The sequence below is a fragment of the Pezoporus wallicus genome, unplaced genomic scaffold, assembly GCF_028554395.1.
Source record: "Pezoporus wallicus isolate ANWC-B61680 ecotype Strahan unplaced genomic scaffold, APGP_CSIRO_Pwel_v1 contig_8673, whole genome shotgun sequence".
NCBI classification, from domain to species: domain Eukaryota; kingdom Metazoa; phylum Chordata; class Aves; order Psittaciformes; family Psittacidae; genus Pezoporus; species Pezoporus wallicus.
In genome coordinates this window covers 249549-276146 of record NW_026637196.1, presented here as the reverse complement: position 1 = coordinate 276146, position 26598 = coordinate 249549, and the positions used below count along the sequence as shown (strand labels likewise).

The 26598-nt window shown below is 36.0% G+C and overlaps 1 protein-coding gene across 4 annotated transcripts in view; it reads right to left on the bottom strand.

Moving 5' to 3' along the window:
* Positions 1-26598, bottom strand: part of UBR1 (ubiquitin protein ligase E3 component n-recognin 1) — a 64870-nt gene that overhangs the window by 14427 nt on the left and 23845 nt on the right. For 2 of the 4 annotated variants that reach the window (XM_057403887.1, XM_057403888.1), the window contains exons 7-32: positions 25751-25813; positions 25461-25584; positions 22796-22903; positions 22267-22355; positions 20738-20836; positions 19920-20077; positions 19208-19307; positions 18776-18904; positions 17803-17983; positions 16878-16939; positions 16119-16229; positions 15396-15461; positions 15121-15222; positions 14450-14513; positions 13933-14057; positions 12945-12997; positions 12009-12111; positions 11457-11505; positions 11138-11292; positions 9592-9691; positions 8304-8413; positions 7709-7798; positions 5953-6134; positions 4688-4893; positions 2425-2518; positions 268-420 (exon numbers count right to left, since the gene is read on the bottom strand). In XM_057403887.1, coding sequence (XP_057259870.1) covers positions 268-420; positions 2425-2518; positions 4688-4893; positions 5953-6134; positions 7709-7798; positions 8304-8413; positions 9592-9691; positions 11138-11292; positions 11457-11505; positions 12009-12111; positions 12945-12997; positions 13933-14057; positions 14450-14513; positions 15121-15222; positions 15396-15461; positions 16119-16229; positions 16878-16939; positions 17803-17983; positions 18776-18904; positions 19208-19307; positions 19920-20077; positions 20738-20836; positions 22267-22355; positions 22796-22903; positions 25461-25584; positions 25751-25813 — 2876 coding nt within the window. Of the gene's footprint in view, positions 1-267; positions 421-2424; positions 2519-4687; positions 4894-5952; positions 6141-7708; positions 7799-8303; positions 8414-9591; positions 9692-11137; positions 11293-11456; positions 11506-12008; positions 12112-12944; positions 12998-13932; positions 14058-14449; positions 14514-15120; positions 15223-15395; positions 15462-16118; positions 16230-16877; positions 16940-17802; positions 17984-18775; positions 18905-19207; positions 19308-19919; positions 20078-20737; positions 20837-22266; positions 22356-22795; positions 22904-25460; positions 25585-25750; positions 25814-26598 lie in introns of all 4 variants that reach the window. The other 2 variants (XM_057403886.1, XM_057403885.1) reach the window with 1 other exon arrangement.

The window sequence follows — 26598 nt, the reverse complement described above, 5'->3', positions numbered from 1 at the left end:
GAGCAACAGTCACGAGAGCAACAGTCACGAGAGCAACAGTCACGAGAGCAACAGTCACGAGAGCAACAGTCACGAGAGCAACAGTCACGAGAGCAACAGTCACGAGAGCAACAGTCACGAGAGCAACAGTCACGAGAGCATGCAGCTTTTTATACAGATTAGAGAGGTCAGCCCAAGTTTTCCTTCCAGAACTTTGTAAAGCCAACCAGCCCTGAAGTGATATTTACCTTTCTTTTTAATTAAAGGCTATACAATCTGGTAATTCACCTGTTTATTTTTTGAGCCTGCAACGGAACAATAGGAATCACAGTATTGCACAGAGATTTGCAAAGTGGACAGAGATACTCTCCATTCTCCAGGTCAAATATCTGTTCCACATGCAGACGTTGTCGGAAGTTCATCTGCATGGCTTCAAAGTACCTACAACGTTGAAAAGGAAGTTATTAGAATGTGGAATGGCTCAAATATGACACGAGATCAAATGTTCAAGTAATTAAATGTAATTATCTAGCAAATACCTATCCAACCCAAATGGAAGGAAAAGACTTGCTTGTTGTAACACTTTCATATGTTTGGATGTGAAAATAAAACCTTTGAGCACATAAACTCATGCAAAAATGCATGACATAACACTAATGCAAAATGACAGCAACTTCTCCTTGCTTTTAGGATCTCTTTAAATTTCATTATTTTTCACAGACAAGAAGTCCATAAATTTTCTACTTTACCCTCGCATCATCTTCAACACAGTAAAGCATTGTATCTAGTATCTCCCATAAGCAATTCGCTACAGTAAGTTTGAAAAGGGGATTGTACATACTTCTTTTTAATTTTAGGGAAAACTACCAGCAACATTTCACAAGTGAATAATCAGCTAATGACTGAGCCTTGTAACTAGACAATGAAACTGTAGCCTTCTTTCAACAGGAAGAGAGGGTAATTTAAATTACAATACCATATGAGCTATTTTAAACTCAAAAAGGACACTAAGAAATAACTATGAAGTTGTTACAGGTTTTATTATCATTTTGGCCTCTCAGTGGATGCAGTAAACCCTCAAATTTCATTAATATCTCCGTGGTACTAGGAATAAAAAGATCCAGCATTCAAATCTTCTTGCCTGGATGCAAGCAACTAAATTCTGTACTAACATTCAGACTGGGTACGCAGGATCTTAAAGGCAGATATGAAATTATCTAACTTCTGCACTAAGGTAATAATTTGCTTGGGGTTTTTTTGTTGTTTTTTTGTTTGATTGGTTGGTTTGGGGGGGGTGTTGGTTTTTTGGGGCTTTTTTTTTCTTTGCTCTAAAACATACATCTTAAGGGAAAAATTTCAATCCCATTTATGTAATAACAGAAAGCATGACTGGGGGCATCTGCAGAAGTTCTAATGATTACAGAATATTTAGGAAAGCCTTCTGTTGAAATAAACAAAACCATATGTTTTCCCCACAAACAACTGTATTTGCAAGCAACTCCTCTTCCTCATACATGGCAACTACAAAGATATTCCATCCATTTGAACTCATACTGTTTTAGAGAGTATTTTGCAGTATTTTTAGGCTGCACAGATACTCCAGAAAGGTGTGGCAGGCATCATTTGGAGGAATATTAGTACGTTAGAATGTCTGTTATGTAATAAATAAAAGACTATACTCAAACCTTCTGTGCCATCCCATATGAGAAGAGCCTGTTGTCCATTTTAATCCCATTTACCCACACAGCAAGTCATCTTTTCTTAAAAAGAGCAAGGGAACTGAGCTCCAATGTTGCACTACTTAGATCTATGCAGATGTAGATGGATCTGCCAAGAGCAGATGTATTATACTCAAGGAACATATTTCCGTATCATTGTGTGTGCGCCTATTTGTGGTGTACTGATGTTTTATTGTAAAGTGTGGAGATATATACACACACACACAGAGAAAACTCAATGCTAAGCACTAAAAGTTTAGTCAGAGTTTTTTTAAATTAAAATGGCACATGTACAAACAACAATCTCAAGAGACTGTGTATATCATACAACAATGCTAAGTAGCTCACAATCACATGACCCAACTTTCTTTATCTGTTGATAAGCATAGAATGGTTTGGGTTGGAAGTAACCTTAAAGACAATCCAGTTCCAACACCCCTGCCATTGGCAGGCACACCTTCTACTACACCAGATTGCTTGAAGCCTCATCCAGCCGGGCCTTGAACACTGCCAGGGATGAGGCAGCCACAGCTTCTCTGGGCAATCTGTGCCAGCACCTCACCACCCTCACAGGGAAGAATTTCTTCCTAAAATCCAATCTGAATGTACCCTTTTTCAGTTTAAAGCCATTCCCCCTGCGCTTTCAGTGTGCATTTAGAAGTTTTGGAAGACAGATGAAACAGAAAACCCCAAAACAACATAAAGCGCTGCTAAAACACATCCTTACTTCTGCCAGCAGGCTGCATGCATCACATGACCACAGCTTCCTGTGTGGGTCCCACAAGGTAAGTCAGGGTGCATGAAGAGAGGATCTAACGTATCTGGAAACACAGCAGAAAGAAGTTATCGAAAGCACAAAAAGGTAACTTTCCATCAGTATGAACAGAGATGAACAATAGTATGCATAGAAAACAAACCTTCAGATTTTATTTTTCCCACAGTTTGCACAGTCACATTACAATCCCATTAGGCTGGCTTTTCCACACCAATACTTCAGCAAAGTAATCACAAGACAGAGCCCATTTAAACTACTGAAGGCTTTCCACTAATGAGGAAGAAAAAAATGACAAAATCCAAAACTAATAGTAAATTGGTTAAAAGAGAAAAGTAAAGAAAATGATTCTTCAGTACTGCAATCAGTATGTGGCTGGATTTGCTCCCACTGAAGTTTTTCACATATTTGTTATTGTATTTTTAAATGAAAGAGAATGAAACTACTAAGAAAAAGGAAAATTAGTCTTTTATCCAACTAGTCCCACATACTTTCACAAACCACTTACATGAACAGCACTGACAAATAAAAAACTCAAGTCTATCTTTTATTATTCTTGTATAATTTTTAATAGCAAAAATGTCATGAGAATGTAATGGTGTACCCAGAAACCTAGCACCCAAATTGCACTCAACATAGAATTCTATTTCACAGCAGCTGAAGCAGCTTTAAGTCAAATGGAAACTGAAAGAAGAAAGGGAACCTTGGCATAACACTAATTTGTCGCTATCTGCACTTCTGCTTTGGGAACAAACCTTTTCCACTTACAGGGATCTTCAAAGAAAAGCTCTTACAGGCCTGCTTCTAACTGATGAGCTGCAGAGGGCCATGCAGTGGAGAGTATGTGCTATAAATAACAGCCAGAAGTGGCTTTAGGAAAAGAAACTTCATTCCTGCCTTTTTTTCAATAGACCAAGGTGTCACTGCAGAAAGCCTGCAAGTATCTGACTACAAGAGCATAGGACTTAATTTGTACGTCAGAGTAGCACAGAAGAGAGAGGGGGGAAAGAAAAAAAGAAGGATGCAATTATTACATGACCTAGATAAAAATTCTATACAGCTGGCTCAAAATTGACATTATCAGTAGTTCACTGTTAAAAAAGAAAAATGGATCTAACAGGATTCTGTAGGAGTCTGTCCTGGGTCTAGGATGATTCAGTATTTGTTAATGACTCAGAGGAGTAAACACTAACCATCATACTAAGTGAAACAACTTGATGAAAGTATATTGATTCACAAATATTTAATAGATAAGTTATTTAAAATTTTACCTGTGTTAAAATAAATAAAATTAAATTTACAGAGAAAAATTATCACTTCTAACTTTTAATTATTATAGTGTGCTTGAATCAGACTAGTGGTTTTATGATACGTATATCCATCTTGAGCTGATTTTGGATGATTTTGCCTAAATCATTTGCCTAGGCTATGTATTAAGTAGGACACAGCCAAAAATTCTAATAAACATGAGAATAAATCACCTACAAAACCAGTTATGCAGGTGGCTTGCTAAGTTCCTTTCCTGACAAATCCATTTTTGGTATTTCTTATTGCTTTACAGTCTGTCTTTGGTTTTCATATTGTCTTATAAACTAGTAATAATTACTATCATCCAAATTACATTTTCATTTTACTTTCTGCTGGTTTTTTGGTTTGGGGGTGTTGGTTGGATAGTTTTTGCTAAAGACAAACACTTGTTTCTACTTCTTAGCCTAGATATTATTTCAACTTCTCTTATCCTATTCTGGACTGGATTTCTCTACAGTTAAAATTAACAGCCATCAAGAATCTGATCTTCAATGATTATTAATTTTCTTTTTCAAAAAGAGAGCAAAAATGTTCAGTGAGTACTGAAGTTTTCCCCTTTTCTTTCTTTCCCTCAAATAACTGACCAAAATCTCTTTCATGTATAAGAAACTATTACTTATAATAAAACTCACATTGGTCTTTGTGTTTCCTGCTACCAATATGCCATTATGCAACACTAACTCCTGTGTTTGTATTATTTCCCAGGAACACATCAAAATCTTCATACACTTCCCATTTTTAAGCTTTACAATATGGATTTTAGAACAATTTAAAAAATTTCACTTTCTTTTTACTAAGTAGGGTAAGCCATTTAAACAATGCGACTGAATACAGAGTTTAATTACGTTCAAAGTGTGTACGCTCTAGGTATGGGAACTGTCTGTGGTCTAAAAGAAGAAAGCTCACATACCTCCTGAGAGTTCAATAATTCTGCTCCTATTCTGAGTTAAGGCAGTTGATTTCTGGACACAGGCAGATAATACCATGGCAGCACTTTCCAACTTTACTTCCTGCTCCTCCTGGCAAAGAATACAGGTCAGAACTTCTTTCTCAGCAACAGATGGACCTCGTTTGGGACCCAAAGCAATTCTGGAGTAATCAGTTGCTGAAGACATGCTGTAAGATCGTAAGTGAGAGAGATATAAAATAATCTCAGATGGCTTTTCCTAAATAAACTTATTCTTCCAGACATCTAGAAATGTTATACACTTCTAACATTTCTGTTTTTTTTTTACCAAAGTGCTTTACAAAACCAAACGATGACCAAAAAATGAAGAAACATCTCAATCCTCACTAAAATGCAGTCTTCTTTAAAAAAACAAAGTGGAAGCTAGCTAACATGGAATAACACAATGGAATGGACTCTAACAGCAGGAAACTCAGGAAGCTCTATTTAATGTAGATTGGATTAAACATCTTTAATACTACAGACACATTAAAATTGTTTCCCATTCTTGAAGAAAACATACTGAAGATGAATGCCAATACCTTAATTCAATGCTTTGTGATACAATAAGCTTCCAAGTATTTTTTAACTATTCCTTATTCCAGAGCTCAACAATGACTTATAAAACATGATTTATTCAAGATCAAAGAACACAGAATGATCCGTACTTTTTTTTTCCAGAAAATATCACTATTTTCCTGTTTAATTTTGTGCAGCCCAAATTAGATCAAAATAGGTATATAATATTGCTGAAGCAGCTCTAGAACAGGAGCAATCAATACCAACAATATTACAACCAATATAAACCAAACATCTCCAGTATTAGATTTTGGAAACTAACAAACAGAAATACCAGCAACTTGAGCTACACAAAAACTTTCTTTGTTGCAACTTAATCTTAAGGCATATTGGCTTTCAGATTTTTTCAAAATTAAATACTGAAATTTTCATATAACGGAGACATTTACCTCTAAAACTAGTGTTGTCAACTCGGCAGCGCTTTCTAATGACGTTTCTTTTTTCCAAATGTTAAGCAATATAAGTACCTTTTGAAGAAATAATTAATTTTCTTATTGTTTCTCTTACGCTGCTCTACAAAGTGAGCATACACATGATAGCTTGCAAGTCTGTCCCTTGAATGCACTTTCAACATTTTCATGCAGTATAATGATTATGTAGCAGGTAATGAACAATTACCACCAGAACTCTGGGTATCTGTTTTTTCTTACCTTTCTTCCTCCATAATAGCATCATCTTTCCCCTGTGCCTCCAGTGTGTTCTCGTACAGCAGCTTATGGGTTTCAATGAAATTCTTCTGTAGTGCAGACATCTGAGCCATTATCTTCTGCCGGTGCAACCTAGCTGCTTCTGCCTTTCTCTTTCGCTCAGCTTTCTCTTTATCCTGAGTGCTCTGTGTCTTACAATAAAAGAAAATAAAGAAATCAGGCAACAGGGAACATGAGAAAATGAAAAGCATTTTGCCCATCTTCATGCATTCTAACCACTGGCATCAAATTCCTCAACTGACAACACTTGAATGATGAAAAATAAAAAGTTAACTACTATCTGAAAAATGCAAAACCAAACTCTTAGATGTTCACTAGTTTCCTTAACATAGTCAGAAGAAAGATTTTGAGAGGTACACAAAAGGTCACTAGTACAGTCCCTTGCCCAAAGACAGGATCAATAAATAATACCTGATCCATTTTAGTTGTTTGTCATGCTAAGAAACTTCAGTGAGGCGAACATCACAAGACTCCTCCAGAGGTGTTATTCTCCCCATAAGCGAAACCCCTTACAGAAATTCAAGAACATTTTACCTTGAACTGTCTATGAATGACATAGCAAACACACTGTTCCTACATTTTTGTGGCAACATTTTATGCATCTGTGGATTGTACTTTCCTCAATTCTTTATTATAGATTGGAAAACCATTCTTCTCCCAGTGTATATCCTCATTATAATGTTTTCAAAAGCTAAAAAATATTTCTGTACTTTGGAAATGTAGAATTAAAAAACACAGGGATGAATTAAAATATAGAACCTAACTCCTCTTATTCAATTATGTAAGGCACAAATTCAACATTCTGTACATTACTTCTGTTCACAATACCATTGCTTTTTGAGGAAATCAAACACCAAATTGCCCCACAAGCAGTGAAACTGCAAGAGTCTCATTTTTTACAGTGACTTTTGCATTTTGCTCCCATACCTTACCAGGTAAAAAATGACACCTTTCTCAAAAAAGAAGCACAGCATATGCTGTCGTAAGTTTAGAGCTACACATATGACTAGCCAAGTGATTGTTTGCCAGCAAGCTGTTGCCAAACATAATGTGTAAGAGCAAACCTGCCTAAGTTAGGCTGGATTCTTTTTTTCTATTCAGCTGCCAATTTAAAAAAAATAAAAATAAACCCACAAAAACAAAAACCCAAAGCCACTGCTCAAGGCACTGCTATAATCTTTGAAATCCCCATATCCCTGCATCAGTTGACCACTGGATTCAAAAGTTATTCTGAGGACAGGGAATACAGACTGATACACAGATGGAATAATCACCTCAGCCTTATGTCTTTATACGATCAAAGTAAAGCAGATTAACCCCTTGGTAAGTCACATAAATTGCAAGACATCATTTTAAGTGGATTTGCATTTCTTACTACCCCACAGTGACAACCTAACAGAAAAGTGGTCAAACCACGAAGATAAGAAATCAACACTAATTACTTAGTAACCCCCCTTGGTTGTTTCACTTTACTCAGAAGTACAAACAGAACCACATTAGCTGCTGAGAATTCAATGAAACATGCTTACCATGAATTTATTTAAAATATTGATCTTAGAATCTAAATCGGATGCATAGGCAATATCAGAAATTAATATTTTTTTTAAATCTCATTTTAGGTAAAAAATTAAGTACCTTTTTCAAAACAGTCATTTAAAACATTAAATACAAGGCTTCTATTGAACTTTTTTTTTATTACCTCATCACCTTTCACAGTTTCTGATCCTGATGTAGCTGCTACTGTCGTCAAACTAGATTTTTCTCTCAATCTTTTCACTGTGTCAAACATCTAGGAATAGAGATTACATGTCAAAACTAAAATGCAACTTAGCTCTTATTACAAGTTAGACAGGATTAAACATATTTACTTTCACGCAGTTTTCAGATTTTTAAATGGATGAAACCAACCGCCAAACATCTAAATAACAAAAACATCTGAGACAATATGTGCATTCCTGTAACACTGCTGTGTTTATCCTAAACCTGATGAGCACAGCTCAGTATGAAAGTTTTCCAGTCTTCCAGCACTAATATTGCTAAGCAGCTAAAGCAGCTGCACATAAGAACGGACAGGAGAGATATGGATCATCCTATGGAAATAAGTCACTAAAATCATGCAAACCCATACACATCCAGAAGAGAAAGCTTTCCAGTATATGCCCAGGTAGTTAAAACTGAACTTTCAGTTTTCATTTACTGCCTTCTCCAGCTATCCTTAATAAGCATCATAATATCTTTCATAAAAGCTTTCTAAATTACTAAACTCATGTAATATTTATCTCCCCCTTGTGTACCTGCAGTATCCAATTGACTGTGTCCTTCTGAGCCTCTAACTGAGGAGCTCTTTTTAATCTTTCCAGAAGCATTAACACACTCACAGCATTTAAGGCAGAACTTCCCATTCCTTTACAAAGGAGAGAACAATAGAAAAGCATGGGTCTTCAGAGGAAGAAGAGAAAACACCAACATTTTAATGTATTTACAACCATGTACATGCCTTAAAATACTGCTAACTGTAACACAACCTGTGTAGTTACATTTCTGGTTTAATTTCACCTGTTCATTCCTGTTAAATGTAGTATAACCTCTCCCTCCTGTCGATCAGTATTTTTGCTACTGCCAAGAGCAGAAGTACAGACAAAACCAGAACAGCCTTTTGCTCCAACAAGAAGCAGTAAAGCTCTTGTAGCTTACTTAAGTTTGCTAACAGCAAAGTGTGCACAAGTTTATTTCTACTAAAATATATGTATATATATATAACTAATCATTTGCTTCCTCACACCTTGGTAAAAATTCATAACATTCTAGGCCACTAACACAAAGCACGCTTTAAAATTGAGACAGTTCTTATCTCTGCTTCATCTCTCAAATCACACATCTGTTCAGCTTGATAATGGATTTATTTTTTAAATTTCTTTTTGGATTTATTATTTTGGATTATTTAGATTATTTTGGATTTTTTTTTTTTATTTTAGCCTTACACAGTGAAGCAGAAACTCTAGATAAGCTTGAAGTTTATTTAGAAAATGTAGATCCCAACTCCCACTGACTAGTCTTGAATGTACGCTTAGGAAGTGTTCTGTAAGGATTTAGGGGTGAAAAAAAGCAGACTTCACAGCCACTAAGTTTCGCTTCTATTATCACTACCATAGTAAGAGACTTTAACTTGCAGATAAATCAATAATTGCACATTTCAGGAGTACAAAAGGTGGAGGCAGATCATTTAAATCCACTGTCATTTTTCAAGGAGTTCTTAGTTTCCATTTCAACAATATTGTTGCAAAAGAAGAACCATTTTCTAATACTAGAATTACTTTCCCATTTCTTTCCCAGGAAAGGCAGCAAATCTCCTCTTCAATGTATCTGGCAACTGCGAACAAAGGAAGCTAGCCCAAACATGGTTTCTTGATTATTTAAAATAAAATAAAGTAATAAATCTTTTAGCAGTTTTAAATTCTACAGCAAAAAGTAAACCCTTTCTGACTAAAAAAATCACTGAATGCTTTCTTCTAGTTTATTTTTATCCTTACAAAATCAACTTAGCCTAATTTACTTTGCCCTTTCGAAGAAAAGAAAACATACGTGTTGCTTTATGATAAAAATCAAAGGTTACTTCTTCTTCTGGAGACTTCTGTAACTGCTGTTTCTCTTCTAGCAACCCTAAACAAAGGAGATGAAGTACCTAAAAAAGGGGGAAAAAATAGTAAATTTTATTCACTGTTTAAAAGTCTGAAAAATTGGCATTAAAACATAATGATGTTTATGTACTATATACTGAATGTATCCATGATAAAACAACAGAAATGAGAAAAAGTACAGATATTGCACCTGAAAATTAAAATAACAATGTACAATATCATTTCCCTGCATTTTTCTGCGCCACGACTCTGCTCTCATGAGCACTCCCACTTGGGAGTACTATGTGCATTTCTGGTGTCCTCAACATAAGCAGGACATGGAGCTGTTGAAGCAAGTCCAGAGAAGGGCCACAAGGATTATAATGGGGCTGGAGCACCTCCTGTACAAAGACAGGCAGAGAATAGTGGGGCTGTTCAACCTGGAGAATAAAAGGCTGTGTGGAGACCTCAAAGAAGCCTTCCAATATCTGAAGGGCATACAAGGATGCCAGACAGGGACTCTTCATCAGGGACTACAGAAGGTCATGCGCATTCAAACTTAAACAGCGGAAGTTTAGATTGGATATAAGGAAGAAGTTCTTTACTGTGAGGGTGGTGAGGCACTGGAACAGGTTGTCCAAAAAAGTGGTAAATGCTCCAACCTGGCAGCATTCAAGACCAGGTTGGACAGAGCCTTGGGAGACATGGTTTAGTGTGAGGTGTCCCTGCTCATGGCATGGGGGCTGGAACTAGATGATCTTAAGGTCCTTTCGAACCCTAACTATTCTATGATTCTATATTACTTGCATTAAAATCAAAAAAGTTACACACACTTTATATTAGTAGCATATTAATCTTGTCATTTTGCTGGTACAAATCTATGAATATTTAGTTAAATCCATAACCCAAAGACTAGCAGGTAAGGCATTTATTAATCTATGCACTGTAACAAAACATTAATTCAACCAGTCTGTAAATTCAGGTTCTAATCCTACAAATATTTAGAAACAAACAAACAACAACTTAAATAATGTCAGTAATTCCTTTGTGTGTTTTGTTTGTTTTTTTTCCTAAATCAAAGTCACTGTGCTAAAATTAAATGTTAAATCATATTACTTAATGACTGAGGCCCCAAAGACATTTCCGTATTTGGAGACTGCAGCTTACTCCAATTTCTTTAAGATGACCAAAGGCTTACTTATTTGCACATGAAGTTTCAAGAAAAAGATGCACAAGGAGAATTACATATTGAAACACCCTCACTGATGAGGCAACACAGGGGGGAAAGCAAGACAGAAAACTAAAGAGTTTAATACTATTATGTTTCACATTTTTATTTTACCATGGAGATAAATAATTAGAAATATTTCTTTTGTCAGTAAGATATGTAAAAACGGGGTAAATTCTTATAATTCAAAATTGAAGTTTATCTTTACACTTTTTGATCTTATCATAAGCAGCTAACATGCTCTGCACAGGAATAATCATAGGAAGACTAAAGTTAACCATACCATTTGGATCATAGCTTCAGTCCACAAGTGGATTTCTAGTTCTACTGCTCTCTGAAGAATGGTCCGCAGTATATGCATCATAACATCACAGTTCAGAATCCTCACCACGTTGCTGAAGGCAGGACTGAAGTCTGGAGGAGGAGGGGGTGGCAATGCTGGAAAGCAGAGATGAACAAATATATTAAACTGGCATCTCAAAGATTGCAGGTTAGGAGTAGAGAGCACAAGACATCCCGCAAACTCATTTTATGTGCACTACATGCACTACTGAATTATCACATTTGTTGATTTCAAATTCAACTCAATTTCAAATTCTTACCTTCATCCTTGTTTTCTTGCTTTCTTCTTTTCTTTTGTGTATGTTCAGCCTACAGAAAAAGTAGTAGTGTTACATCAGCATTTCTACAGAAGTATATAATGAAACAATGAGAAACTACAAATGAGAAGTGTGGCATGATATGTAATCAATACATGGTTGTGTAACTAGAATCTTGTCTGAAATCTGCTTAGCACTATGCATTTGGCATTTCAGTTTGTAGTAGAGATAAATAAATGGACATACTTGCTTCCTCAATAAGATCCATAGAAGCAAAGTTTGGGGATTTCCAGTTCCAAAATAATTCTTATATTTTGTTCTTAGCATTAGCAGAGTTAATACAGAGAGCACCATAGAGAAAATACTAACACAAACCATACCATGTCAATTTGTACTAGCAGTCTTCATTAGAAATTTAGTTTTGAAGTTAGCTGCATATACTCTTCACTGACTCAATTTCTTTATATTCCATTAATTCCTTTGATTCGGCAAAGATCTTTAAATATTGACATGTACTATTTTTCAACCTTTGAGAGTGAATCTTACAGTGCTTACCTTGCTGTGCTGGGTCTTAGTATAATGATAAAAGAACATATTGAACTCCTTCAAGCATTCATCTTTCAGTTCATAAACTCCATGGCCAGACACACCTGGTTTCCTTACAGAGAAATATTTCATAATGTACATATCAATATTTATGTTCAGCACCTATTCGAATGTATGCAAACTAGTAACACATTTACCTGTCAGACCACTTTTTAACTCTATAGCTTAGAATTTCAGACATTGGACATTACTGTATAAAATTCATTACTTTCGTTAACCAAGGTACAAAATAAGTAATACAAACAACTACTTTCAAGCCAGTGAGATTTTCTTGAACCTTCCATATAATTCCCAAAGCAAAATTCCTAGGTACACCTATAGTTACTCTTGATTAAACATAAACAAGCAACCCACAAGGAATTTAAAATAAGGCATACTAATATAAGTAAAATGACAAGACGTTTTTGTGACTAAAATAGCATACATTTGAGCCATGTTTTTCCTTAACTGCTACAATTGATTGTTCTATGTTTGTATTTACTTGGTAGTTAATTTTATTTAACATCTATCTGAAAGCTACAGCAAATCAGCCATTAAATAACATCTAAACCAGTAATTATTTGGTGATTGCCAAAGGTACAATTAATGTTCCAAACCATCTCTGAAATATAATGAACTTTTGAATATTTTCCCATAATGATTTGAGATTACTAAACTCCTGAGATTTCTCAAACTGAATCTGAAGAAAGAAGGGGGCAAAAGGAGAGAAGATACAGCTTCAGAAATTCCATTACACTTTTCTTTCCTATATGAATTTAAAAGTATATTCCAAGACAGCAAAATATTAGCCGAAAAGAGACTGTGCAGCGCAGTGTTTAATAAATATAATCCAAGAGATCTCATTTAATGCTCAAGCTACCTAAAAAACAAATATTGAGAACTTACTTAAATGTAGCCACTTTATCAATTACGCTCTCCAAGCCGGTTTCATTGTTCTCCTGGTAAAAAATTTAGTTTGGGATAAATACACAATGACTCAAATGTCTTCAGTATTATGCTAGATGCAACAAAAATAGACATACAGACGTTTGGTTTATTAATGAATTAATATATTTTGCCCTCTATTACTCAGAAAGCAGATAATCATAATTGACAAGGAAGCACCAAAGACAGATAATACTTTCATTTAACCATGTAAAATTTTATTTACAACAGAGCTGATCTCCAGAAACAAAGCAGTGCCATACCCAGCCTCAGTGCAGGGAAAAATCAGTTTTAGCCTCTTGAATCAGTGAATGTGGATCACCCATTATTCGTTTCTGATAATATTCCAAGCTATTTAATTGCCAATAAAACTGAAGGGTTTTTTGCACTCATTGACAGCCCTGAAAACTTGCACATGCTATAACTTCTAATCTGCATCCCTCTCCTTTGCATGAATTTTAACAGTTGGAATAGAATCGCAGGGAAACCTGTGCTTTCAAACAGACCTGTACAATACTTGACTTCCAATACACCTGCCCAGGATTAAGTGATCAAAATTTACACAGTCAGATTTAGTGATGGTACACACAGGGCAGAATGGAATCCAGCTGCAGTCTTAAGAGGCCAAAAGATAAAATAATTTTAAAACTTTTCTTTTTGAATCTAGGAGAACTACACCTGAATATTCCAAAGCCTTCCACCTCTTCATCAAAACACACAACCACCACACAAGGCTTTTCAGATTACATCATACTTGCATCCATGACATTGACCTTTACATCAGTAAGGTGTGTAAGCTCCTTTGTCATGCTCTTTTGTAATTCTGAAACCAACATTTGTGCTTTATTATCAGAAATAAAACACTTCCATATAAGGATATGGAAGCCAAAGCAGAGAAAGACATAAGAAAAAGTAAATTAAGAAAAAAAGTAAATAAACCAGGACTCACATTTTCAGGCAAGGATTTGGTAATTGCACTATGAGCCATTGGTTCAATACATAACAGATGAATGATTTCTCTCATGATAACATCTTCTTTGGTCACATTACTCACTCCAGGCACGTATCTTTCCCCTACCAGAGTGAATCAAAAGGAGAAGAATGGCAAATATGACAGTTATAAAGCAATTCTGAATTTTGCACAGAAGTAAAGCTATTGTTGGGTTGTTTCATAGTATAAGTTTGCATTTCCCAGAAACTTAAGTGTCTGAGAGAAAAAGTGCCTTTTAGTATGGCTTCTGAACAAAATGGACTGAGACGGAGTTTCTCTTCATATTCTACTTTAATAGTCAATTATGACGTTATCTAACACTGTGCAACCCTTACTGCTCCCAGCTGACAAATACTTCAGTTACTAAGCCACCTATTTAAAATAGGATTTCTCCAAGAGTCTTCCCATACCATCTGTGTTAAAGTTATTAAACCTTTAATAATCCATTACTACAACAGATAAAAATAAAACTTACCCACAACATAAATGAGAATCTGTAGCATCTCTTCTATTAACACATTACATTGTTTGATCAAATCCTACAAGAATTAGAGAAATTAGTTAAAAAAGAGAAAAAAAGGAAGGAAAAATATGTCAAATGACACTGAGCTCAGCCTTCAGACGCACCACTTCACTGAAGCATTGTATAGTAAGAAGAAACATCCAGTCTAAGAACCTGGAAAAAAAACGCCTGTACTTGTAGGAGAGATGTTACTCTGCAGTTGAAGTGCAAGATTCACAAACAGAAAAAGAAGCAACAGCTCAAAATGTATCCCATATGAGGTGCTAAATGGAAGTTCAAGCCTCAATAAGCACAAGAAACCAAGAAACTTCCAGACAAAATAAGAACACATAAAACTACTTGAGACACAGAAATGCTATGGAGAAGTCATTTACATGGATTTGAAAGATGCCCTATGAAATAAAGGTCAAAGACAGCAAAACCTGTTTGCTAATTCTGAGTAAGCCTCTACAAAATCCAAACATAAAACCATTTATCTAACCAGTAGGTCATTTGTTAACTGACTTTCAGTGTGGCCATAAAAAAAAAAAAAAAAAAAAAAAAAAAAAAAAATCAGCATTTTGCGTTAAGGCTCCATAAACAAAAAGCAAAGAAATCAGTCCTCAGAAATACTTGCCACTTACTTGATTTTTGGTGGGCTTGATCTTTTTGAAAGCATCAGCAAGTTCATATCTCTGCAGTACCAGCAGGAGGAACTGGTTTGGATCCATAAGAGATGCACCTATCTATCAAAAAGCCCAAACTCATATGAACACCAGTTACCATCACAGTTCTTAATTTTTTATGAAAAATACTTTTACCAAAAAAAAATAAATATATATATATATATATATACACACACACATTTAATTAAAAGAAATTCCATGAGAAGTTGGAGTAAAAGAAGCAGTGACTATACCTGGAGCATGATGATGTCTTTATCATACATTTCTTCTCTGCATTTAACATCTTGATAATAGAATACCTGAGAAATAGGAAAACAAATTTTAAGTAGAGAAGGAATGCCCTACCAAATATGCACCAGTTAATGTCTGAGGCTTTTCAAAACCTTAAAACACTGGGAAGCCCTGTGTTTCTTACAAAACAGATATGTAGTTTGATGGAAATGAAAAATATTTTTTCACCTATCCAGGGAAAATCTATGCTGTACTTTTTCATAGCCCTCTAAGACAACATAATTCGAATGGCTGCTACCGATTAAAATCAAAACTTCCTCCTTCTCCCTACCCAGTTCTCAGCAAGACAATTCTACAGAGGACTACCAATATTTACTTTGATTTCAGCAAAAGGTCCTGTGATAAATTTACACAAAGAATGGCTGCTGTCAAAGGAAAAAAAAAAAAAGTGAAGCCAAAGCAGATGAAATACAAGTACTTAAAGGCAGTCTCTTCCTTTACACAGAAACAGCCATAAGAGATGAAAATACTTGCCTAATTTGGGGAGGAAAGCCATTGATGAAACTAGAAACAAACCCAAGTCATCTAAATTCCCACTGAGAAACTTCTCTTATTAGTGTAGGAGTGATCCCCATGACCTCTTTCTGCACTGGATGAGCATTACTAAGGAATACTTGCATTCACCATTAGGACATACTGACTACTGAATATTGTGGTGGTAGTACCTGGCTTATCAGGGAGAGCCCATTCCTTCTCCACATCTCTGCAGCAACCTGAGCAATCAAGACAAGACATCTCAAAGGATAATCTACTAGCAGCTCCACTTGGAATTCTTCCTAGAATTAAAGAAAATAAAGAATAAAATCTTTATTTCTTTAAAATCACTGAGTGTCAATGATCTTAAAAGTCTAAGTACTAATGAACAAAGACATTGTCACCTGCAAAATAACTTGTGTGCATGCCATAAAAGTTACTGGATATAGAATCATAGAATAGTTAAGGTTGGAAAGGACCTTAAGATCATCTAGTTCCACCCCCCCCTGCCATGGGCAGGGACACCTCACACTAAACCATGTCACCCAAAGCTCTGACAGCCTGGCCTTGGACACGGCCAAGGATGGAGCATTCACAACTTTCTTGGGCAAACCCATTCCAGTGCCTCACCACCCTCACAGCAGAGGACTTCTTCCTTATATCTAATCTAAACTTCCCCTGTTTAAGTTTTAACCCGTTACCCCTTGTCCTATCACTACAGTCCCTAATGAAGAGTCCCTCCCTAGCAGCCCTAGAGGCCGCCTTCACATACTGGAAGGCTGCTATGAGGTCTCCACATAGCCTTCTCTTCTCCAGGTTGAACAGCCCCAACTTTCTCAGCCTGTCTTATATAATCTTAGGTTATTTTCTTTACCACAGTATCAATCACCAGAAGCATTTGAGGTTGGAGGCAGGGAGGGTGGAGAAGAAAAGGAAAGAGAAAATCTTACAGGAGAAACAAACTCATGCAATCTTGAGATGGCTCCAGTCTTGCTTAATCGTACGTGAAGACCTACAAAACCAGTTGGAAAAGAAAAATAGATCAAAATCAGTACAGTTTTTCCTCCAATACATTCTAAGTATTGGCTAAAACATCTGCAACTCAGAAAATTACAGGAAAAAGAAGTCCAAGTTTAAGACAGATCATTTAAGATAGATAACCATCATAACAGTTTTTACCAGTCTTTCAACCCATCATATTATGAATGTATTAGTTTAATGAAATCATTAAAACCATTAAAATTGAGATACTAAATAGCATTAGCAAAAGCTTACATTAAATCATATGTCAGTAATAACTAGATTTCAACACTACAAGGTACCTTGGTATCAAATAATGTGATAAAGAACCTACAGCTTAATAATAGCATATGATTTCACTTGTACTCTACAGCAGCGATCACCACCACTGTGGTCCTTTGTATTCTGACTGGAAATCTCTCCTGGCATGCTGCAAACATGCCTTTCTGGAGGAGCATTTAAACAGTCCTAAGATATATGTGGCTGGAAAACAAATTCAAGATACTATAAAAAATAACATTCATTTAGACAAAAAAGGTAGAAACAGAACTACACAAATTCAAATAGTCCAGAAAAAACTGAAGAGCCATTAGAACATGAAACTTTTCCTTCTTGCCTTCCTTACTCTCTCCTGTTTAAAAAAAGTGTCCTCTAACCTCCATGGCAAACACTTTTTGAGAAAACCTTTCCCTTAATGGGACATCCAGGGAACAGGGTTGCCCGATCATAAGAATGTCAGAAAGTCAGAGAGCAAATGATCTATGAAACTTAATCTAAATGTTTTCTAGAGTAAAGAAAGAGATATGGATAATAAACATAATTCAAGCAGCAATTAAAGCAAAACACAGCACCTACCAGCAAGAGTCCTAGACAGTGGTAAATGTATGCTGACAGGATCTGCAGACACTCTGTAGGGTCTGCTCTCTAGAGTGTGGCCACACAAGTGAAACACTGTCTTTTCCCGTGAACGGCCATTTGTGCTGCACCTCATCACAGCTTTATGACATTCTCTGTAGGCCCTGAGCAACAGCTCTTCCTGGAATTTAAAATAAATGCAAGGTGTTATATTGAAAAAATCATATATATGCACTAAAACTCCTCACTTGTTTTTTTCTGATGGCATAAACAGTTACAAAAAATCTACAATATAACGAATTACTACTCTGTTTCTTAATACAGAGAAGCACTGGACTGGAGCAGTGGAGTATCCATTAAAATTAACCGAGCATAATGCTTTTGTTCAAGAAAGCTGCTCTAAAAATCTATTTACTTAATTAAGCTGCAGTATTTTAACACTTTGCACCCCAAATTCCATCAAGAAGCTACTGTACTGCTATAGTTCTTCCTTTCTCTCATAGTGGGAAAAACCAAAACAACCCACTTCAAAATATCTTTAACAAACTGTACAATTTCTTCCCCCAGCACAGAGATGAGCTCCAGCACTGATTAAGAGAACTTACAGTGCAATTACCCATCTGTGCAGTTTCTGAAGTCCACTTCTGCAATTAAAAATTAACATCATATGCTCCAAAACTCAAACTTGACAGTGACACTGTGAACCTAATTCTCAGAATCTTGAATTATGGGAAGTATTTTCTCTTTACGATTTGCCTGGCACCCTGTGCAGCTTTGTCAGCTAGAGGAATATAACCTTCTGAGATCCCTTCTCTCTTTGTCACACTGCAGAATAATTCTTTCAGACTCATTTTTTGTGGAGATTTGTACTGAACAATACTGAGATTCTTTAAAAAGCTGCTATTTAAAAAAGCACTCAGGAATATTCACAGAAGGCATGCATTTAAGAATCCCAGACAATTGATATACTTACGTCACAGGCACACCACTCCTGGAACATCAAAAGAATGTTCTTGAGCTGCATCTGTATAGCAATAGCTGCTTCCCAGTCAGGGTCCACCTCAACGTGCTGACCAATCTCTCTTTTTATCTCTTCCATTCCCTGAAATGGAGATGTCATAAAATACTCAAGCTATATCAGTGATCAAAGGCTTAAACCAACACATAATCCCATAAATAAATGGTAAAGTATAGGCTGTTCAGGTACATGTAGCTAAAATTGATGAATATTAATTCTACAAAGTAAACATTGCCTTTTCGCCCACCCAAGAGAGAGACTAAAGCATTTGTCATAAGTACGTGATTATAGTCCTTATTATTGCTATGGACAAAGAGATGAGCAAAAGAAATGCTGCCATTTCTTTATAACAGCATATTAGAAAGAAATAATTTAAATGTGTTGTACCTGCATGCAAGCTAGAATCCTTAGGAAAGAAACAAATCCATCTAAAAACCGCTCCCTCAGACGGTCTGTCCATAAAGTGGGCTTGCTGACTAAGACATACCTGTCCCCAAAGAAAACATTATCATCTTTTGCTCAGAGTTATCTTCTGCTTATGCTTGTATTTAAAGTATTCTTTGTATTAAAATAATCAACTGCATCATCACATTACATCACCCTCTCCGTCACAAACTCCTTTTAAAATATCCACCACACACCAGAGTTGCTTGGTGCCACTCCGTTATTTGAAACTAACGGATTTTTTAATTCCAAGCTATTTGGGGTTATTTGCTTTTACATTATTCAGTTTATTAATGTAATTTGGGACTTCTAAGAGTGGACAATGCTATGCAGATGAGGATTATACAGCTTTCCCAGAATGATAATGAATAGAAACCAAATTTCCGATGCAGTCTTAGAGAAGATATGTTTTGTTGATTAAAGCAATTGTTACACAGAGTGATATCAGTGAAAACATCAAACATTTTCTTTATAGAATATAATTATGGTATTTAAATATTTTAAGTTTCCACAAAAATATAACATTAAAGCTTTATGTGTGTTTTTTGAGGGGTTTGGTTTGAGGTTTGTCTTTAAAGTGGTTTTACCATCAAATTCCTGAATTGAAACACCTCATCCTATCATTTATTCTTTAAGAACTGCTCTAGCTTCTCACCTGAGGTCATATATTATTGCATATACCCGGTTCAGTTTGTCCTGACTGTAATCTTGGAAGTTGAACTTGTCATTTTTGTCTAGGTACTCCGGAAGCACTTCTAGGAGTGTCTCTGCAATGGTTGTGATTACATTTTGCTCTTCAATAAGATGTCGGGCCTGCAAGAAGAACATTTAAAATTTTTTTTCCTATTTTTGTTGAAGAGAACTGTCAATTTTTTTTATTTTAATCCAGTCTTTTTATTAGAAATTATTTCAAGCATTTGTAAAGAGTCCAAGCTACAAAAACTTCCATGGTATTCTTTATGAATGCAGCTTCTATCAACTTAGCATGTTTGTACTCTGACAGCTTCAATGTAACAGACATGCTAATTTTTTCTAGAAAGATCACGTAAAAAAGGACTTTTACGTCAGTATTTCAGGCAAGAAACACATAACCTTTAAAACCTACAGGTATAATTCCCTCCCCCACAGGATTTAACATATTTCACCCCCACAAAGACATTTAACCATTTTCTTTGTCCTCTCCCCCCATGTTTTTATTGTTCTCTAAGAAGGTAAATGTGAACGGTAAATGGAGAGTTAATGCAGAGAATGATGCTGCCTAAAACTGACTTGCATTCTCGGTACCTTCTGCAATGGATTTCCACATAAACTCCAGCACCTGCTTACATACTGGCTTTAATAAATCCCAAAATGATTCGTTTTCAACTCAGCAATGCATAAAGCCTCTCTGCCAATACAGCAGTCTGCAAAGGTGGTGCAGCTAGCAATTCTCACATTTATTTCACATTTCTAGCAAACACAGGCTGTACGTACCAGAGTGGGTACAGTGAACATCTGAACAGAGAGCGCTGTCACAGAGAGAACTCTGTCATGATCATCACTGATGTATTCTTTTTGCAATGCCTTGTAATACTAGAAAGAGAACAATGGGAAAATACAGTGAGTACAACAAGTGTTAGTTAAAAACGCTTATTTTTATTTGCAAGAATTGTATGCCAACGTCCTTGTTGGTCAATGAGAAAATGAACACGAGCAGGCAGTGTGCTTGCAGCCCAGAAAGTCAACCATATCCTGGGCTGCATCAAAAGGAGCATGACCAGCAGGTCCAAGGAGGCGATCCTGCCCCTCTACTCTGCTCTCGTGAGACCTCACTTGGAGTATTGTGTGCAGTTCTGGTGTCCTCAACATAAAAAGGACATGGAACTGTTAGAACAAGCCCAGAAGAGGGCCACGAGGATGATCAGGGAACTGGAGCACCTCCCATATGAAGACAGGCTGAGAAAGTTGGGGCTGTTCAGCCTGGAGAAGAGAAGGCTGCATGGAGACCTCATAGCAGCCTTCCAGTATCTGAAGGGGGCCTATAGGGATGCTGGGGAGGGACTCTTCATTAGGGACTGGAGTGACAGGACAAGGGGTAACAGGTTAAAACTTAAACAGACGAAGTTTAGATTGGATATAAGGAAGAAATTCTGGAATGGGTTGCCTAGGGAGGTTGTGAGTGCTCCATCCCTGGTGGAGTTCAAAGCCAGGTTTGACAAAGCCTTGGGTGATATGATTTAGTGTGAGGTGTCCCTGCCCATGGCAGGGGGGTTGGAACTAGATGATCTTAAGGTCCTTTCCAGCCCTAACTATTCTATGATTCTATGATTCTTCCTTTCTAATAGAAGGAGGTCAAACGAAAATGGCACAATGTCCTGAATGCACCAAAACAATTAAATATGTGCCCCGCTGCCTTAATACTGAAGATAAGCACAAGTTTAACTGTTCTGCCAGACTGGAACCAAAATACTATTCCTCCTACAACCATCTTCCCCAATGAAAGAATTAGAAATCTGAAAAAAGGGCTGGTAGCGACATTAACTTAAAACAAGTCTTCCTCCTGCAGTAAGCTGCATGGAAAGTTATTTACAGCTGTTTAGAAAAGGTGTACATTGACTAATGTTACGCCTTTGATTGCTTTCTTTCGGTCCAGAGAAAATCATGAAGTATCAGTGACCTTTATCAGGATTAAAGTATCTCACCCTAAAACAGAAAACACTTGGTCTTACATTTTGACTATTTCTTAACTACTGTATCTGTATTTTAAAAAGAAAGATTGGTTTCAGTTCATCTGCAATTTCAAAAGATAGACAATACTAACAACACTGCATTCAAAATTAGCATAAATACCTACATGATTATAAAGAATGAACCAATAACGCTGAAATTAACACATTCAATTAAAAGCTGAACAAGTTGCAGCTTGTTGATAATCCATTACTTATGCTAAAACACTTTCAGATTTGGGGGAAATTTTACGAAGTTAATAAAACTCATAACATAAGAAACAAATAACCACTGACCTTCACAAATTCCACAGCGAAAAGTTTTTTGTATTCCATTTCCATGAAAAAGCTACTGAAGATAAGTTCATGAATAACCTTCCTTGCCCCTGTGAAGAGCCAACACAGTGCACATCACTTTATTGTACCATGATGTAGATTATTGTAGAAAAGAGAAACAGATTATTAAATTAAAAATCATTAAAAGCCTTGAAATTGTTACAAAGTATAGTAACTATGCTATTAATACTTTTTTCTATTTTTAACCTTTACTGGTATGTATTTAAAACACAGGGTAAGCATCAATTCACTCACAGTCAGGCTACATCTTGTGAAAAGCTTCAAAATACATAAAGCAAGAAAAATTAGAGGCAAATACACACCCAAAATATCAATCATCTCAGACAAAAATAAAGGCTGTATTAGAACCATAATATAAAAACTATGAAGAAATGTAACTCTACCTACATAGCACTAATTTGCTTTTACATCTTTGTTGCTTGAAAAATTAATTTGCCTCTTCAGTTAATAGCAACATGGATACACAAACCTTTATGAAGTTTTGCATCCCACAGCATCAACTTGCTTATGAAGCATGGCTTTTCAGACCCAGCTTCTTCTTCGAGACATATCTGACAAAAGATCTGGCGAAAGCCACCTATAGGGATAAAACTATTCATTATTGAAGCATTCTTGTACAAATGAAGTTATAAGAGCCACCAGAATGAGAACTACAGAAATCTGTTCTTTAAAAATAAGAAACCAAAGCAGGCACATCATTATGAATTATTTTTTAACAGTATTTTTTCTCAGTGAATGTATACCCACATACTCTCTAATTTCTTACTATTATTCTTACATACTTTATTTAATAATACAGTGATGCAGAAAAGTATTTTAAAATGAAAAGCATTTAGACAGCTTTGCAAAGCAAACCCAGAAGAAGAGTTTACTATGTCAGCACAGAAATGCACAGGCTAGGCAAGTGTATGCTTTGTCCTGCTTTGGGCCCTGAAAGTCACTCTTTTGCAGTACTTCAGAGCATATTTTTTACATTTTCTTGAACCTATCAGTAAATAAAAGTATTTGCTGAAGCAGTTTTGGGGATCAACATATCAGAATCACACACTGGTTACTAACTTTCAGAAATAAGCTCTTACATTACTAATTCCACTGGAACACTGCTGTTCCATGAATCAAGCTCCTGACAACCTGGAAATAAACAGTATTGAATTCTTCCCGATCCAAGTTCTACCACTTGAAGCAAAACCAGGAAAAAGAACAGGAATCACCAGACCACAAAAACATTTCAGCTGAGTACAGAACATCAGGCTCTTTAAGGCATCTACACATATAATCCAGAAGAACAAGGACAGGAACCAGATTTCAATCTGTGTTCCTTAAGGCTCTCATAAAACATATTAAAGGATCAGTTAATCTGTAACAATTTCCTAGCCCAAAATGCTACACCCAACAAGGGAGACTCCTCTTTTAGTTTTACCTTATCTAATCAGATAAAAAGGTAATGCTTAAAAAACTAAAATTTAGGGGATTTGTGGGGGCACTGACACTGGCTTGTCCATATTCACACAGAGACAACAGCTGAATAATCAGCTGTCAGCTACTGTTTAAAGTAATCTCATAAAAATCAACATTTCACTGGAAACCATGAAGTAAACTACATGGTCAAAAAAATTGTACCAATTAAAAGAACTGTCTGAGGAACTCAAGGGTAGAAGATCATTAATTAAATGAATACAAAGTTGAAAAGAACAGAAAGCTAAAATTTGTAAGATACTGTAAAGAACTACAAAAAGGTACAATGTAAGCCAAGGGAAAGACTGGAAAGTAAACGTTCAGGGAAAAAAAGAAATTCACTTTATTATGCAAGCTACAAAAGAGGCTAAAGCAGACTATCAGATTTACCCTATCAAAAAGGAAGACAAGCAGTGAGTTTGATCTATGCATATTTGTACCATGAAAAGAAATTTTACCATGGCTTTAGTTTGGCAAAACATAGGAATGACAAACAGAAATCCAAATTTGATTCAGAAGTCTTCTTTACAACCATAAGCATCAAACACCACAATAATGTTTGAAAGCTTAAAATAGACATTGCTGTAGGCTTAAATTTTAAACTAACAATAGTGCGTGTGCCTTTAACATAGTAGAATAGACCAAACTGTTCTAACTTACTAAGAGAGAAAGGAGTGTTCAGCTGATAGGGAAGGAACATCATGGGACTGATAACAACTAAGGAGACAGTAAATAAGACCAAGGATGCCAGCCTTCAAGATAGCAGAGTGGCGCCCAACACAGAGCGAGACTGGAACAGAACAGAAGCAAGGACATACCAACTGCTAACTCAGCACTAGGACCCTGTGAGCATGCACAAGCACTGAGGTCATTCAGTAAACACAGTGAGGAAGACTACCAGCGATCACTGTCATAGAAAGACAGAAATTGTAGGTTATGACCTGGAGCTTCCAGTCACTACCAGTGACCACCAGAGACCCGCACTCAGCAAGAAAGTGCAGGCTTAATTAGGACGCAAATATTATAGTTAGTTCCTGGAAACTCTGTAAATACACATGAGTATGCTAAATATATAGCTGCTGACAGGAAGTAATGGGCGCGCTCACCTTTGCGAAGCTATTCGCGTGTGCATCCAGCACTGCAATAAAGAATGCTGCTGTCTAAAACTCAGAACTGAGTCTTCTAGAGTTTCTTCAACCAACTTTTACAGTAACACTACTGTGCAAACTTCCAAATTAAGGCTTTTGTTTTCTTGGTTTACTGACACTGTTGATTAATCACTGCTATCAAACATTAAGCAGAAATTAATTCAGGCAGAGGATATATGCTTCACTGATGGATATGTTCTGCAGCTTTCCACTAGCATTAAGGAAAACAAAGAAGTCACTGAAATAGGGCATGTGATGCTGAAACTAAGGATAATAAAACTTCTAGAAGAACAGACAGAGCTCAAGCAGGGAAAGACGTCTATTTTAGCAAGAAGGAGCAGAAAAGTACTGCTATTCATAACCACACTGATGAGTATAACCACTCATATTACTGTTTAATTTACTTAGGAGGAATATGAAAGTATTTTAATAAGAGAATATCATATATAACACTGCTAAAGATATTTTTGAGACAGTAAGTCATGCAAATAACAGCAAGGCATTATTGTAACAAAAATCAGCTATACTTACTTGAGTAGCTCATGAGTTTGTTCAGCCAAGAACCCAGGCGTAAGGCAAACTTCTGGTGAGCCGTAACATCAGCATGCAGAACCTCCACATGAAGTGGTCGCTGAGAAATGTTTTCAGAATGCCTCTAGGAGTCAGGTAAATATTAGCAGATATAAAATAAAGATAACATGAATCTTTATGTTTGTCTTCACCACCCATTACCTCACCCAAGCAAGAAATCAGTTTGACACTTTATTTCTGAGGATATCTCACTATACCAAATACGGAGGAAAAATATTTTAAGAAGTTACCTTGATTTTTTGTTTTGCTTCCTGACAAGAGGCATAATGTCCTGCCTTAACAGCCCTGCGACCCTGTTTAAAGGAAATATTGAGCATAAGACCAAAATAAAACAAAAGCAAAATATCACAAGCCTGGTCCTTTCTACGTTTTATATGTCAAAAGAGAAACAGGGACCAACATCACTCATGGTGCTTTTAGACATCCAGAAGCAAATCAGAATTAACAATTATCTTTAGGGAAAAAAAAAAAAAGATATTTTAAATTAACAACAGAACAAAAAAGTAAAGTCTAGTTATCAATATTATCAGTTAAGGAAAATTCATGTATATATTAAAACAGATGAGAGGGGATTCTGCAAAATACTTTAAATACAAACCACATCAACTTTCTTCCTAGCACAAAATACATTCATCCTGAATTGCTTTTCTACAGTCTTTCCTATTATTTCTTCTATGTATGAAATATCAGGGTATAAATGTGAGTTTGATAGCTCTTCCAGTAAAGCCCAGAACAGGTCCAACTTAGACTTCGAACTCCCCTCAAAGGAAACAGGAGGCATGGTTTCCTAAACAAGCTCTCCACACAGCAGAATTTCACACAAGAGAGAAAGTAGCTTTATGTAGTGTAACTATTATAATTAAACCAATATAACCTAGTTATGCACTGTTGAAGATGCTTAGTAAAATGAAAAGTCTGGTCAACTCTGGATCTGAAATTCAGGTTTCAATCAAAAGGAACCTTCATAATGAAACATTGAAAAGTTACTTTAAGTTCTGACACTGCTAACTAAATAAAACTACACTTTCATTACTGAACAAAAAGAAACAAAAATGAAAACACAGTTTTTACAGATTAA